The following is a 16,692-nucleotide window of genomic DNA, read 5'->3' on the forward strand; positions in this document are numbered from 1 at the left end:
CAAAACTGACTTATGATGCTGACCTAGAACAGGTTGAATATTTATTACATGGGAAGGGAAATTTTGGGATTATTTATCATCGTGGCAGCAGTTTGGGGAGGAGGATTATTTATTATATTTATACTGAATTATGCACTTTTTTCAATAAAGACTTATTTATGTGGATATCTAAGTCTAATTTCTAGGCTTGTTAGTAAAAAGAAACAGAACGGAAAAACAGAGCCAAAGGACTACAAAATGCATCCTTCTACTCTGCAGGGCTATGGTGGAGAGGGATCTTTCCTCATGACCCCTTGGTATATAGAGTAACCGTGATCTTTTTGGCCTTAATCCCTACATGGCTAAGCAAGCTGAATGAGATTACAAGGGACTGTGATTAGGAAGTGGGGGTCCTAAGTGTGGCCCTCTCTTGCTCCCTGACCCAGGGCTTCCTTCCCTGCTTTCCTGGCCAAGAGTGTATTTGGCCAAAGACAGGAGTTCTGAATCACTGCAGGATCAGAAGTCAGAGCTGTTTTGAGCAGAAAGGGCACTCCAGGAAGATGAAGTAGGCACTAGGTTAGTCTTATCAGCTACTAAAATGTTGAAAGCCTTCCATATTGGAAAGAAGCCACTGCCCTGAGCCCTCCAAGTACCTCCTAACTGTTCTGGCCTGCTCTCAAATTCCTATACCTCCCAGCACAGCAGGCAGCCTCCAGGCTCCTAGCTGGAGCTATGGGTAACATCTGTTCTGATTCATTGGTGACTGTTCCTTACCCGTATTATGCTTCTACCTCTCACTCCAAATCCCACGGTTAACCCAGTTTAGAAGGAGCACATGCCTGATTTCCCATCCTTGGAGAGCAACATCATGATGTGAGAGGTAGGAGGGGCAAAATATATGGAAAGAACAGAGAAAATGTAGTTTCTAGTAGTCAGAAGGAATCAAGGGCCCATCTGTGTAGAAATGGCTGCGAGGGAAGACGTAAGCTTCATCCACGGTGTTCTGGCCAGCCAACAGTGGGTCACCATTTGGCATGATTTCTTCAATCTTCATGCTGTTTCTGAAGACTAGATAGTCCAGAGAAAGAAGTCAGGCCCTGATCTTAGGCAAGGAGTTCCCAAAGCAGCAGGGAAAGTGAGAGAGGATGGCAGCAGAGGCCTAGACAGGGCCTGAGGGGGTCACTTAGGTGGGGCGGGGGAGGCGTGTGTGTATTTCCTAATAAAAGGAATCACAGGGATATAAGCCTTTCTCCAATGAGGAGCTCAGAACTGTCTTCTTCTGTAGTGGGTGAGGGAGGGGAGTTGGGAACGGGAATGTGTCCCCTCTTCCCTAGCCCCATCTCATCACTTACTTTCCATGTCCTCAGTGTTCAAGTGCCTCAGATCATGGGGCAAATCCGGCTCTGGCAGTGGCTGTGAAATAGGCTCTGGAATAGGCTCCAGCTTCAGTCCTGGTCCCAGGTCTGGCACTGGGACTCTCTGTGACACCTCGCCTAGTGTGGGCTCCAGCACGGGCTCCAGAGTGGACTCCAGTGTGGGCTCCAAAGTGGACTCCAGCACGGGCTCCAGAGTGGACTCCAGCACGGGCTCCAGAGTGGACTCCAGCACGGGCTCCAGAGTGGGCTCCAGAGTGGACTCCAGTGCTGGCCCCAAATCCAGCCCTGCCTCCAGCAGTGGCTCTAAGTCCAGGCCCGGCCCTGGCTCTGGCCCTGGTGCCAGCCCCAGATCCAGCTCGAATGACTCCAGTTCTGGCTCCAGCTTAAGCTCCGGCAGTTGTTGCAGCTCATCCACCTGTCTGGATACCCCAATACAGACAAAGGAGCAGGGCTCAGTCGTTTAGGTAAAGTGGGGAATGGTAGAGAAAGCAGAGGCTATCTCTCTAGTCTAAAAGGCAATAGAGCAGAGGGCTTAAGGTTAACCAGAGGTTTAAATCCTATCATTTACGAGTTGGGTGACCTTAGGCAAAGTGACCTAACCTCTCTGACCTCAGATTTATCATCTGTAAAAAGGGAACAACAATACCTCATAATACCTGAGAGGCAGTAAGATGTTAAAAGCAGGGCTTTGGAATTTGACAGACCTGGATCATTGATTAGCCATGTATCTTAGGCATGCCACTTCACCACGCTAAACCTCAGGTTCCTCAGCTGAAAACAGTAATAACAGTATCTTCTGCCTCATAGGACAATTATGAAGATTCAATAAATGAGAAAATGAACACAAAGCATTTAGCCCAGTGCCTGGAACATAATAAACTTTCATTAAATGTGGCTGTTATCATTCATTACTGGCTCAAATGGGTTCTCATAAGGATTAAATTTTGAAAATGTTCTAAAAAAATCTAGTACCATGCTTGGCATTAAGTAGATGTCCATTAACATCAATGATTATGACTATTATTATCAGGGAACCCCTGTGGAGACAACCTAAGGATGGCAGCAGGAAAACAGAGAGGAGAGAGACTAAAAGAGCAGGAAACAAACCCAGAAGGCTGGGGAGTGTGGGTCAGTAGGAAAGAAGGCTGGAGAGACCAGAATTGGGCAGGTTTGGGTCACTATATCAGCCAAAAAGAGTTAGGGAAGATGGGCAAAGAGTTCACATCTCACCTGTTAGAGACCACAATGAGCTTATGTTTCAGGTATTTCTTCCGTTCCTGGAGATTAACTATGGGGGACAGACACAGGAGGCAGGGGAGGTCAGGAGATTGGACACATAGCCCCAGGGTCCCCTAGTGCAGGTGGTCCTGACAGTCATGTCTCCCTACTAACTAGCAGTGTCCCACAGACAAAGCCCTTAACTTCTTTGGATATCAGTTTTCCCACGCTGAAAGGAAAGAGTTGGATGTGTGGATGCCTGTGGATCCTTGCACTCTACCAGTGAAGTATATCAATGCTTCTCACCTTTCTCCTGGGAGTAGCGCCCAAAAGCCTCATCCCGGGGGATTCGTGGGTAGAGGAAGCACAGTGGGTTCTCAGGTATGTTCTCCTCAGTGAGCAGCTGGTACTGGCTGATGATTTTGGCCAGCGGGAGTGACTGCAGCACCTCCTTGGTGAAGGGCTGCACAGAGTAGATGAGCACCTTATCTGGAGAGTGGATACAGGAACAGGCAGGCTTGAGGGAAGAGGCTGGGCCTGGGAGCTCCCCACCCTGGCTGCCCAACAACAAATCTGCTGAGGGATTCAGGACAGAGCCAGGGAAGCCAAGGGCAGGCAGAGGGGCAGCAAGAGAGGCTGTGGAAACAGGAGGGCAGGGCAGCTGACCATCATCTTGGTGTTCCACCCAGGAGCAGGTAATGCCCCCTTCCAATGTTTCACTGAAGCGCAGCAGAAAGGTGCCAGAGATGGTCTTCTTCAGCAGCCGGCGCTCCTGGCTCCGGCTTACAAAGCCCATGATGTGTCTGCAGCACAGAGAACAGCTGTGAGGCCCTCCTGCCTCCTGCTCCCCTTGTAGAGGGACAGACTGCCAGGTCTGGGCCCTGGCTCTGCCACCTTGTTACAAACTGTTCCATGTTGGCCAAGTCATTTCACTTTACTGACAATATCCACCTCCCAGGGTTGGAAGAGGTGTGAAGCTGCGGTGAGGTCACACAGATGAAAAGCACCTTGTAAAAGGCAAAGTGCTACACAAATGGGCAGGCAGTGTGGTGGAAAGGGCACAGGCGTGAGGTCAGACAGGCCTCGGTTTGAATCTCAGCTCTGCCCCTGGTGTAAGTCCTTTAACCTCTCTGAGCTTTCATTTCCTCCCTTGAGGGTGGCAACACCCATCACCCAGCAAGGTTATAAGGATTACGTGAGAGAATTCATAAAAAGCACCCCGCAGGCTCTGGAACACAGTGGATGCTAGACAAATACGGGCTAGGAGACTATTACTGCAAATGTGAGGGGGTTATGACCTGGCACCAGGTTCTGCTCTCTCCCCCTATTTGCCACATGAGGGCGCATAGAGTCCACTCCCAAGCAGAGAAAGGCGGCAGGGAAGAGAGGGAGGCTGACCAAGGCCTTACCCATCGTTCCAGAGATCCTTCAGGTGGTCATGTACCAGGTCCAGAATTTTGTCGAGCCATGTCCAGAATGGTAGCTTGCCAGGGGGGCTCTCTCGCTGAAGGAGGAATGGAAAGGCAGGAAGAGATGTGGAACTGCCCTGGGTGTGGGGAAGGACTAGTAATTGGATGGGGGCCAAGGTCTAGCTGCACAGGATGCAGAGAGTTACCTTAATGAAATTGACCCAGGACAACAAGTCACCCTCAGTCTTGGAGTTCTGCCCTGTGGGCAGACAGACAGTTGAGATGACAGAAGGCAGGGCCAAGGGTCCTGGGACAGAAAGGATGGAGGGTGCGGGCAGACAAAGGCTGGGGAAACGCTGAGAGAATAGAAGGTCTGTACCAAACAGCTTGTCCCGCAGCATGCCAAGCTGGTCTGAGTTGAGGCCTCGGCCAACGTAGGAGGAGAACTGCCAACTGAGAGCAGGGCCCAGCAAGTCCCAGGGGGCCTTGGCGGGGCTGGAGAAGAACTGCTGATTCTGCAGAGGTAGGAAGGGACCGGGTGGCTCAGAAGTAGTGCCCTCACACCAAGCTTCCACGCCCCTCCTTGCCACCCTTCACCTGTTGGCCCCCACCGCCTACCTGGGGGTCTGAGCTGAGCAGATTGAACCAGAGAACCGAGGCCCAGGCGACTGAGAGTTGGTTCATGTTAGAAATAATCACCACAGGAAGGGTGTCTGTCTGGGGAGGAGACAGAAATCACAGAAGAGGGATGTGATGTTTCCAGCTGTAGACATCTGTCAAGGGCAGACAATATTCCACCCTGAGAGGCTTCTGCTTAACCCCTCCTTAGGTCTTCCCCCAAACGCACTCCATTTTCACTCACTTTCAGTTCCTGCTTCAGACCCTGGTAGGTGTATCTGACTGTGAAGCTGATAATGTGCAGTTCCTCTGTCACGGCTAGCAGCCCCTGGGACAGCAGAAGACACAGTGATCAGCGTGCCTTTTGGTAAGTTCCTTCTGCCCCCCAACCCCCTGTCCAGGCCTCACCTTATTGCTGCCCTTTCCTGAACTACCTGAACGCTGCTCCATCAGTGTCTGTGAATTGAGGAGAGGGAGAGAGAAGGCCAGAGCAAGGACCCCAGCGTCCCTGGAACCCCTGCTTTGCCCTCAGGACTTCCCAAGGCCTGGGAACTTCCTCCAGCTTGTTCGATTGGACTACAACCTTAAGATACCATCCCTTCTTACCAGGTAGCCGAAGTCCCAAATTAAGCCCTGACTCTGCCCTTTCTCAGGAGTCAAAGTTTTCTGGTTTGAGGTCAGAATGTTGAACTTCCGGAAGCTATTCCAAGGAGGGAGAAGATATATGCAGGTCAGGAGCAGAGTTATTCTAAAAACTCAGCAGGAAAATAACAAAAGTTCCACTTCATTTCAGACCTCCCCTTCTCCCTCTGTCCATACACCACCCAAATCAACCTCCTCCTTGTTTGTGTCCCCATCAGGGCTGCCACATGTGATGGTACAGGTCATGCAGTGCACAAAAGTTTGCAGTGTCCTTGTCAGGCACCTACCCTTGTGATTCAGGAGGATTTCTGTAAAGAAAAAAAAAAAAATCACTGGGAAGCAAAATAGTGTAGAAGTTAGGAATTTGGTCTGTGGAATCAGACAGACCCGGGTTCAAACCCAAATCTGCAGCTCACCAGCTATGTGGCCTTGCACTAGAGACATAAATTATCTGAACTTGTCTCCTCATTTGAATAGTGCCTTGATAATACCTAACTCATGGGGTTCCTGTGACAATTTTATTTTATTTATTTATTTTTATTATTATTATTTTTTTTTTGCAGTACGCGGGCCTCTCACTGTTGTGGCCTCTCCCGTTGCGGAGCACAGGCTCCGGACGCGCAGGCTCAGTGGCCACGGCTCACGGGCCCAGCCGCTCCGTGGCATGTGGCATCTTCCCGGACCGGGGCACGAACCCGTGTCCCCTGCATTGGCAGGCGGACTCTCAACCACTGCGCCACCAGGGAAGCCCCCTGTGACAACTTTAAATTGGGTACTTGACAAGCTACATGTCACGTAGTAAGCACTCAACAAAAGAGATAAGCTATTTCTATGAGGTAGGGATGGAAGGGAAAAGAACACAGCCCCAGGGCCCTGTTGTGAAAAGTAGGTGCCTCCTCCACCCCACCACCCCACTTCCTGGCCACCCCTTGGTCCCACCCTTCACCTGCCCCAACTTACCTGTCAATGGAGACTTCTGCAGTCAGTGACTCATTGCCTTCCTGGAGTCTCACCAGCAGCCTGCAAGGGAGGGAAGGAGATGGGGGAAAGTGGTCAACTTCAATCTCCTGGATAGACCAGATGTTTGAAAAAAACAAGGGAAGAGATTAGAAGAGGTAAGGAGATTGAGGGGAAAAGAGAGAAGAAACAGCCAAGAGTGGGAAGATTTGTAAAACCAGAAAGCATCAGTGCCAGGGCTGGTAAAAGGAAGTAGGAATGAGTTCTGAAATGCCAACCTTGTTCGGACGGTGAACTTGCTCCCAGTCTTGAGGATGAGGGGTCGATGGGGAGTTTGGGGCATGCAGGGCTGGGTTTCTACTACAAAGGCTCTGGGGAGATGTGGAGAGAATATATAGAGGTCAGTATCTGTAAGAATGGCTCGCCTTGTCCCTTCCCTCTGGCCTCCCTCGAGGTCCCTCCCTGGCCTCTAGACCTGTGGAGCAGGCGAAGTAGCAGCTCTGTGACCTGGGCCTTCCGCAGATCCACCCCTTCGATCAGAGGGTCCCCCTGATAGGTGACCATGTGACTCAATCCCTTCAGCTCCTTCAGCAGCTGCCGCAGATGAAACAACAGCTTTGCTCCAGCTGTGAACCTGGGTGACAGAATCCAAGGGAGAAAGAATCCATCAGTTTCCTGGAATCCCCAAACAGGCTCCAAGAGCTCCCCTTTAACTATGTGGAAAGTCAGAAACTGATTGGGACAAAAAAGAATCCAGGAAACATGTGAAAGATTTTTCAACTTTGTTCATAACCTAAGGAATGAATATCAAAGCCGCTTTCACATATAAAATTGATAAAAGATTTAGTAACATAATAAAGCTAACTTTCACATGATGCTTGATATGTACTTTTTTTTTTTTTTTTTTTGCGATACCCGGGCCTCTCACTGTTGTGGCCTCTCCCGTTGTGGAGCACAGGCTCCGGACGCGCAGGGTCAGCGGCCATGGCTCACAGGCCCAGCCGCTCCGTGGCATGTGGGATCCTCCCAGACCGGGGCACGAACCCGTGTCCCCTCATCGGCAGGCGGCAGGCGGACGCTCAACCACTGCGCCACCGGGGAAGCCCTAATATGTACTTTTTATTCTAAGTGCTTCACACATCTTCATGCATAGGGTTAATTCTTACAACAACCCTATGAGGTAGGTACTATTATTATCCCTATTTTACAGATGGTAAAGCTGAGGCACAGAAAGATTAAAGTGACTTGCTCAAGGTCATAAAACTAGTAAGGGATGAAGTTGTATGTGTTTTACTGTCTATATAATAAGAAATAATAATAATAGGCAATATGGTAACAGGAAAACAACTATCCACTACATAAGAGCAAACAGATTGGGATAGCAGTTTGGAACTATTTTTTTAAAAAGCTTCAGGGTACTTCCCTGGTGGTCCAGTGGTTAAGACTCCACACTTCCAATGCAAGGGGCGCGGGTTCAATCCCTAGTCGGGGAACTAAGATCCCACATGCTGCGTGGTGTGGCCAAAAAATATATAAAAAATAAAAAGCTTCAAAAAATGTATATACATTTTGCAGTATTCCATTTCTAAGATATATCCTAAGGAAATAATCAGACAAACAAATGGACAAAGACAGATGTTCATAGTTCATAGCTTTGTTTTCTATAATAGAAAAATTAGAAAAAATTGGTATTGGGTATATAAATTATGGCATATTGACATCATGGAATACTATGCAACCATTAAAAATAATGATATAGACACAAATTTTTGACAAGAAAAAATTTTCAAAAACATTAAATTATAAAAATTACAAGACAGTATATATATGATATAATCTGAGTTCTGTTTAAAATAGATGTATATTTGTGAATATGCACCAGGAAAATCTGGAAAAATGTATTCAAAAGCATTAACAGGGGACTTCCCTGGTGGTCCAATGGTTAAGACTTCACCTTCCAATGCAGGGGGTGTGGGTTCGATCCCTGGTCGGGGAGCTAAGATCCCACATGCCTCACGGCCAAAAAACCAAAACATAAAACAGAAGCAATATTGTAACAAATTCAATAAAGACTTTAAAAATGGTCCATATCAAAAAATTTTTTTTGAAAAGCATTAACAGTGGTTACCTCTGAATGATCAGATTATGCACATGGGTAATTTTTACTTTTTTTCTCTTATAAGTTTTCTGAAATTTTTCCAATTAGTATATTTTATATTTACAATCAGAAAAAGAAATACAGCTCTTTGTATTAAAAACAATGAAACAAAAGAACAACACAGTAACAGCACCACCACCAAGAAAAGGTATTGGGTTGGCCAAAAAGTTCATTCAGTTTTAAGTAAAAACAAAAAACACATTTTTCATTTTCACCAAGAATTTTATCGAACAATACATTCACTAACCGAGCGAACTTTTTGGCCAATCCAATATATACTTTAACCCAGGAATATCACTTCTGATAACTTACATTACAGAAATAACTGGAGATGTAAATAAAGATGGAGCTATGAGGTTATTTACTGTAGCACTGTTTAAAATAGCAAGAAATCACTCACAGGCCATAATTTGCCAACCCCTGTACAAAATGATGAATACATGTGCAACTGTAATGTAAATACTTATCCTGTACCCTAAGCCCTATATAACTGTTTTCAATTTATCTGAACAGTGGTATATTTTTATTTTTTTATATTAAATTTTATTGGAGAATAGTTGCTTTACAATGTTGTGTTACTTTCTGCTGTACAGCAAAGTGAATCAGCTACATGTATACATATATTCCCTCTTTTTTGGATTTCCTTTCCATTTAGGTCACCACAGAGCACTGAGTAGAGTTCCCTGTTCTATACAGTAGGTTCTCATTAGTTATCTATTTTATACATAGTATCAATAGTGTACATATGTCAATCCCAGTCTCCCAGTTCATTCCACGGGTGCCCCCCCATGGTATATTTTTAATAGTTTAAATTATAATAAATTTTCTCATGACAAAATATCTAAATAATAGGTATTTTTCAAATATGTTGAAGGACACATTAGTTATTTTTTCTACATCACAATAAAATTAATATAAAATAAGGAGTTTACTGGAAAACAAAGAAAGAAATTTGTTTAGGGCTTCCCTGGTGGTGCAGTGGTTAAGAATCCGCCTGCCAATGCAGGGAACACAGGTTCAAGCCCTGGTCCGGGAAGATCCCACATGCCACAGAGCAACCAAGCCTGTGCGCCACAACTACTGAGCCTGCGTTCTAGAGCCCAAGAGCCACAACTACTGAGCCCACGTGCCACAACTACTGAAGCCCGCGCGCCTAGAGCCCGTGCTCCGCAACAAGAGAAGCCACCGCAATGAGAAGCCTGTGCACCGCAATGAAGAGTAGCCTCCAGTCACCACAACTAGAGAAAGCCCACGCACAGCAACGAAGACCCAATACAGCCAAAAAAAGAAAAGAAAAAAAAAAGTATCATGCGTAGGGACTTCCATGATGGTCCAGTGGTTAAGACTCCACCCTTCCACTGTAGGGGGTGCGGGTTTGATCCCTAGTTGGGGAACGATCCCACATCCCATATGCTGTGTGGCATGGCCAAAAGATGCAAAAAATAAAAGTATCATGGGCATGGGTAAATATGACATACTGCTAAGTTAAAAAAAACAAACAAACCCACAGATCTCAAAATAGTATGAACAGTATGATTCAATTTTTGTTTAATAATATTATAGTAGCTACATCTGGATATTAAGGTAACTGGTAATTTTTTTTTTTGGCATTATATTCACTGCACTGAAAAAAAGGTAAAACGATATTTCTCGGGTGATTAAGCAGGAAGGAGAAATCGGATTGTGGATCAATTCATTACTTTCCCCAAAGCAAAGACTGGGCTCTGGGCTCCCTGAGTGGTGAGAATGAAGAGCAGAGCATAGCTGCAGTCAGACAAGGGAGCTGGGATCATTCTGGGGAGCAGAGATTAAGGAGGGCAATATCTCTTGTCATATACAGGGCATTATAACCTACAAAGCACAGGGGGTAGGTAGGACTAGGGCCAGGTGAGCACGAGGGTGGGGAGGTGCCTCTCACCACTTCTCCAACTGCTCCAACCCTCCATCCGGGGGACCTCCAATGCAGGCTTTCTGCTGCTGAACTTTCCACTCCTCCAACTTGGGCAGCAGTAGCTCAATTAGGGTAGTTAATCGGCCTAGCAGTGCTTTGGAGGCATCTAGCACCTCCTATGAAAGACATAAAGTGAGTGCTGAGAGCCTCTCACCATCACCCTCCACCATTCAACCAGGGATGAAGAGACAAAGAAGCCAAGGCTAGGAGGCCCGGGCTCCCGATGCCTCATTTTCCCCAGTTCCCTGCTGCCCACTCCCTCTGTCCTCTGCCACCCACCTTTCTCCTTCTGTCCAGTTCATTGAGCGTTTCCTGCAGAATGTCCTGCTGTCTGGTCTGATGGGGGTCCAAAGAGGGTGTCCTTGCTGGACAGCAGGAGCAGGAGTGAGACAAATGCTCAGACCTAGGGCTCCTCCCCTTCTCCTTCCCAGCCCAGACCTCAGCCAGAGTCAGGAGTGGGGAGTTCTGAAGGGAGAAGAAGGGGAACCAACCAAAGCACAGGCACCTCTGGGCCCTCATGCAAATTCTGAATGGTCTTGCTAGAACCAGAAGCCCACTCAATCTGCTAAGGCAGTTTCCCAAGCATCCCCTCCAACATTCACTAGCTGTCCCTCAGCTACACCTCCAGCCTGACCTCTACAACATACCCTGGCACCTCCAGCTTTGCAATGGCAGCAGGACTGTAACCAGCAAGATGCAGCCGAAGGTGATTACTGCTTACTGGGGCTTTCCCCTTCTGCTCTATTCTACGCTTGGCCTCCCAGTAGGCATCTTTCTCCCACCCCTCAATGTGCTTTCTACCTGAGGTCTGGATCTTATATCGGAAGTAGAAGACATCCTGCTGGTCTTTCAGTTGGCTGATGGATTTCACCAGCTTCTGCAGAGGAGATGAGACCCTGATGAGGCTGCTTCTGTGAGAGGAGGCAGGCTGAGTCCTGCCCACCCTGGCTCTTGCCACATCTACCAACCTCCATCATAGCCTTTAATTCCAGGATCCGGGATTCAATCTCATGCTGCTGGCTCTCCCCAGGTGCTGCAAGGGCTGGTTCTTCTCCTTGCTCCTGAAATAAGAGGCTCTGAGCACATTTCAACTCTGACCTTTCATCCCTGAAATCCAGGCCTGAAATGAAACCACAGGATGTGGAGGGATCTTGTTCTGAGGCAAATTTGCTGAGTCCTTTGCAGGATCCCTCTCTACTCCAGGAGCTTTCAACATCACCACCAAATTGTTCTCACCAATTGAGCCCTCTGAGCCTGGGTCAGAATTCTTTTTTCTTCCAGAAGGAGATTAAAGATCATCTCAGCCAATTGGGTAGCACCCTGGGGAAAGGCCTGCAGTAGGAAAAGAGAAAGGACTGATTTAACTTAACTACCATCAATGAACTACCACCTCAGGCCCTCCCCACCAGTGACCTCAGTATTCTCCCCTTCTTCAGGGTTCCAGGCCCTACCCCTTTTCACCACTGGTCCCCCAAACCCTAGCCTCTTTCCAAACAGGTCATCTAGACTATGTCCTTCTCTCTGCCAGTGATCTCCCGAGTCCAGACTCTGTCCCATTTTCCCCAGATCTTCCCCTGTCCTTTGAACCTCCAGGTCCTGTTCTATGTTCCATACCCTAAAACATACTCCTCTACACTCAGCTGCCATTCCTACTTTGTTATTCCTGGCTCCTCCAAGTACCTGAATGTCCCGATAGAATTTTCGCAAGTTGTGCTGTAGCAACAAACAGTCAGGGTCCTGGCTGCAGCGGCTACACTCATAGTTCAGTTGGTCCAAGAAGTGGAAGAACAGCATATTAGCCTTGGCCTCATCATTGCCCAGTGCAGCTTCCTGCCTAGGGACCAGGAAGGACAAGGATTAGTATCTCTGCAGGGTTGCTACCATCTTGAGGCCTTCCAACCCCTTCCTGCCCTTGGTGTCTCCAGGATCCTGGGGGCTCAGAAGAAAGAAATCATTTTCCTCATCCCCCCAACTTCCTGAAGGCCTCACCAGTTCTGATCTTCAATCCAGACAGACAAGTTCTGTCGAATGTCCACCGGCAGGAGGCTATTTGAATAGAGCTGGTGCAGCTGATCCTGAAATGGGCTGTCAAGATTCTGCAGCATCTCCCACTGCGCCATTTGGGGTCTGAGCCTAAAGGATGCATGTTCCCAATTGGAAATTTTGCTGGACTAAACCATCCACAGTCTCGTGATTGTTTATTATTACAAATTTTAAGAAATGTTTAATTATACAGGTAAGAAAAAATACAGAAAAAAAGTAAAGTCTAGATTGACTCCACTCCCAATCTTGGTCCCTTTTCCTCCTCTCCAGAAGTAACCAATATTATCAGTTTGGCGTATATTCTTCCAGGGAGTACTATTTAAGAGCTCCAATATGTAGGCCTTTTTGTTTCAATGGTAATTTTCAAACACACAACAAAGTAGAGTGAATAGTACAAGGATCATCCATGTACCCATCATCCAGCTTCAACAAACATGTATGACACTTCCGCAATCTCATGTCATCTATCTCCCCCAATGAATTTATTTTAAATTTATTTGTTCGTGTTTGTATTCACTTATGCTGGAGCATTTAAAGGTCAGTCTTAAGTATTTAAAAAAAGGGTTTTTAAAATTATTTATTTATTTTTGGCCACACCGCACGGCATGCAGGATTTTAGTTCCCCCACCAGGGATTGAACCCACTGCAGTGGAAGCGTGGAGTCTTAACCACTAGACCACCAGGGAAGTCTCAGTCTTAAGTATTTATTTCAGCATTATCCCGGCTGGCCCCAAAGCTTTATCAGAGGCTGAACCTCCTTGGAGATAAACTGCTCTCCATGTTGGAAGGAGGAGCTCCATTCTCTAGAAGATGTTTAAGATATTTAAATACTGTGTAAGGGGTCACTGAATCCCTAAGATTGTGACACTTTTATGACTTCTGTCAATCTCTGATTCTTCATGTGGATTATTAAGTTCATGAGAAAATTCACTCAAAACTTGTTCTTGCCTGCCACCAAGCAGGCTGGGAGGAGCCCTTCTCCCTACCTTTCCCCGCCCACTGCCATCTGTCTGTTTAGGAAATCAAAACATCTTGCAGCCTGAACCTAACAAAAAAGAATTAACACCCACCTCTGTGGTCTAAAAAAAGGTCACATGATTTTATTACAAATCAAATGCTTGGGGTGGGAAAGATTCTTTTCCACCAGTACAAATAATCATAAGCTGCCTTTCTACCTCTGGGAAGTAGGAACAAGGGAAGTAAAGAATTGGGCAGGGGCTCCTACTTTTCACTTTAACCCTTTAGTAGTGCTTGACTTTTTACACTAAAAAACAAACGATGAGGCCCCAGCTCCTAAGGAACTAATTGGCTGGTATTAATAAAGCAAGGCGGCAAGTAAACCCTGAGGTTTAAATACGAAAAACAAACCCAAAAAACCTGGCCTTCTTAAATAGATTGCAAGCACGGAGGTTAAGGGCTGTAAACTCCTTTTTTCTCCAGTTATCCAACACCCTTTTAGGCGCGTATTTTGTGCTCAATAAGCTTTTCTGAAAAGAACTCTAGTTTTTTCTTTCTTTTTTTTGGTAAGAATCAAAAATAACAGACCGGAAGGTAAAAGCGTTGGCCAAGACACTGAACCAATGCAACAATGCCAGGTTTCGGGTCTTGGAAGTTGCAGGGGCGTTTCTGGAGGGCGGGGTGCGTTACGGTTGGGGACCTAGGTTGGACAGGAGGATGAAGGAGGCGACAGCTCCTGTTTCAACCTGGGGACAGAGTCTGAACCCTGCGGGGCGTACCCCCCAGGGCCTGCCTGCCCGCTCAGAGAGAAACCCCCGCCTCCACCCACACCCCCACGCACCTTCTCAGGGCCGGTACCTGGTTAGAGTCTCAGCCCCCGCTCCCTCCAGCAGCTGTGGTCCAGGCTTCCGGTTCCCAGAGAGAGCTCTGGCACCAGGGCCTCCCGCGCCGCCCTCGGCTTCGGCCCGCCTCTCGAACCCACCCCCTTGCCACAGGCTTGAGTGAGCGGCTGAACCCCGGAACTCGCCATTCCCATAGAGGCGCCCCGACACTGGCTGCCATTCAGCCAACCTCTTCTCCAGGCTGTGAGTTCATTGGCGCCACCACAACTCCTCCTTCTCCGCGAGGCGGGACAAGCGGAGCTGAAACCACACCTCTAACTGCAGCGATTGGTAGGAAAGCTCAAGTAAGCCCTGCCCCGTATCTGCGGAGGGAGGAATCCAATGAACAGAAGAGCTCAGGACTGAAACAGCTGATTTCCGAGAACCCGCACATACGCAGCGGAACCGAGACTGGCTCAGGACCTTGGAGGCGCTGAGCTAACAAGCGAGACGGAATTTCGACATATTGGGACAGGAAGGGGAGGGCTTAAGTAATAACAACAAAACCCACAAAAGCCTATTTATTGTTGGTACCGTGCTAAGCATTAGGACACCGTACCGTTTTTAATTTCCACGAAACCCATTGCATATCACTATTCTTTAGAAATTTAAAAAACTGAGTTTGGAGAAAGAAGGTACTAGTCAATGGTCGCTGAAGCTCTAACAAGTGGAGCCTGGATTCAAAGCCAAATCCTCTGATTCCAAACCACAAACTTTAAAATTTCTACATTTTACAGTACTGCCTTCCTCCTTGATAAAAAAAATCAAGAGATTTGGATTTTGAACACACACGTACAACTTGTCAGAATATTAGATCCAGTCATCATGTTTACCTTTTTTTTTTTTTTTTTTGGCTGCACTGCGCTGGCATGCAGGATCTTAGTTTCCCCACCAGGGATCAAACCCGCACCCCCTGCAGTGGAAGTGTGGATTCTTAACCACTGGGCCGCCAGGGAAGTCCCACCACTTCTTTTATAATTGATTGATTGCTGCGCAGCTTACGGGGATCTTAGTTCCCCGACCAGGGATTGAACCTGGCCCCTTGGGCAGTGAAAGAGTGGAGTCCTAACCACCGGACAGCCAAGGAATTCCATACCACCTTCTTTTATATCTCAGTAGTATTCCCATCCCTAGGATCTAAGCCATAGTCATAGAGTAAGGTCCACTGCCAGTAAGGAACTGAACTTACTACTGATACCAAAGGGGCCATGGTAGTTGTTTCTTCCAGGTGACTCAATTTGAGGTGCCCCCCAAGACCTCCTTGCTGGTCTCTGGTGGAGGGCTGTTCACCTCTCTCTCATTATAATACTGGATCACCCGCTGAACCCCAGCCTTCACTATAGGTTTAAGTGAAGTACTGATCATTACTCCCGTGGGCCCCCCTGACAATCCAGCCATGGCCATCAGAAGTTCATAACCCAGATCTATGACCCCGTCTCGGCCTCGTTCCTTGGCCTTGTCCGAGCAGTTCTGAACAGCATAATACAATGCTGTGCCCAGGTTGTAGAAGGTTCCCACTCCTGGCAACAGCTGGACTACATTGTGCACACTCTGCTCCTGCTCCTGCTCACAGTCCTTGATGGAGAGGGATCGTCGGGCCCTCTCTGGGTCTGGGTGCTCCCTGGCCAACAGCTGCAGAGCAGAGGCCAGGGCATCCACTGACACTCCCGTCCCTGTGCTTCTGCTTTTCTCGAGCTCTTGAAGATGTCTGATGAGGATCTGTGTCGCCTTTACACTCCCCTGGCGGTAGAGCTGAAGCTGCAGGACCCGTACATCAGCTTGACAGCCAGCTTTCTCCAAGGCAATCATCAGGGGCAGGCCTACCAGGAACTTGGGGAGAAGGGCCATGTGGGTGAAGCCAGGCAGGGATTTGGGGAGCAGGGCCCGGCAAGACAATGGGGCTGAGGAAGGTAGCCAGGATCCCAAGGATGAGTGAAGATGCACCAAGACGTTTGTCTGGTTTCCATATGGAATGGCATCCACAGCGTGCAGCAGGAAGCAGCAAAGAAGTAGCTCAGCTGGTACCATGATGAGTCTGAGACCACGCATGTCCGGAGCAGAGTGCACTGGAGACGGGAGAAACCAGAAACATACAAACCGTTTCCGTAAGGACTGTGGTCCAAAAGGAGCCCAGGACTCAGGGAGAAGAACCTCATCTATCACCTCCAAACTTCTGTTCTTTTTAGCTAAAGGACTGAGAAACAGGAAATGCAACCCAATTGTTCCCTCTTGACCTTCTCCATCTTCAGGTCTTCCTCTGCCTGATTTCCACCCATTTAATAGGGAGCCCCAAATTACCACAAAGTCTGGTGATTAAGAAGTAATACGGCGTTGATAGATTTGGTAGCTCCTCGATCCTGTTCTGCCTACTCCTCTGTCGGGTGAAGAAAGTAGATATTGGCTTTCCCCTATTATCAGTAAGAGATGTAATCTCTGCAAATATTTGTCCATTTGTACTGGCTTCTCAAACCTTGTCCCCTTGTCACACACTGGACCTCAATAC

The 16,692-nt window shown here is 47.6% G+C and overlaps 2 protein-coding genes across 6 annotated transcripts; both read right to left on the minus strand.

Annotated features, from left to right (window-relative positions):
- Window positions 1–28: 28 nt before the first annotated feature.
- Window positions 29–14,295, minus strand: STAT2 (signal transducer and activator of transcription 2). Of its 5 annotated transcripts, none has more exons than XM_027106675.1 (25): window positions 14,150–14,295; window positions 12,298–12,441; window positions 11,989–12,142; window positions 11,545–11,640; window positions 11,277–11,369; window positions 11,110–11,185; window positions 10,588–10,673; window positions 10,276–10,424; window positions 6,675–6,833; window positions 6,478–6,570; window positions 6,203–6,262; window positions 5,530–5,550; window positions 5,207–5,300; window positions 5,009–5,056; window positions 4,845–4,928; window positions 4,601–4,699; window positions 4,362–4,497; window positions 4,189–4,241; window positions 3,983–4,077; window positions 3,240–3,376; window positions 2,880–3,062; window positions 2,586–2,643; window positions 1,585–1,774; window positions 1,332–1,512; window positions 29–1,047 (listed from the first exon to the last, which is right to left on the minus strand). In XM_027106675.1, exons 2-25 carry the CDS (start codon window positions 12,426–12,428, stop codon window positions 905–907), a joined length of 2,619 nt encoding a protein of 872 aa, XP_026962476.1. In that variant the 5' UTR covers window positions 12,429–12,441; window positions 14,150–14,295; the 3' UTR covers window positions 29–904. The 5 variants fall into 5 exon arrangements, with proteins under 5 accessions (XP_026962476.1, XP_026962475.1, XP_026962474.1 ...); XM_027106674.1 differs by having other exon boundaries at window positions 1,332–1,490; window positions 1,539–1,774; XM_027106673.1 differs by having other exon boundaries at window positions 1,561–1,774; window positions 14,150–14,294.
- A 999-nt stretch (window positions 14,296–15,294) lies between these two features.
- APOF (apolipoprotein F) lies at window positions 15,295–16,294 on the minus strand. Its single transcript, XM_027108237.1, is given in 2 exon segments — window positions 15,295–15,428; window positions 15,431–16,294. Coding segments are annotated over 2 exon segments (942 nt in total). The 5' UTR covers window positions 16,239–16,294.
- Between the last annotated feature and the right edge of the window lie 398 nt (window positions 16,295–16,692).

The sequence above is a fragment of the Aethalodelphis obliquidens genome, unplaced genomic scaffold (genome assembly GCF_003676395.1).
Source record: "Aethalodelphis obliquidens isolate GAN/ISIS:26980383/991018 unplaced genomic scaffold, ASM367639v1 scaffold8, whole genome shotgun sequence".
Taxonomy (NCBI): Eukaryota; Metazoa; Chordata; class Mammalia; order Artiodactyla; family Delphinidae; genus Aethalodelphis; species Aethalodelphis obliquidens.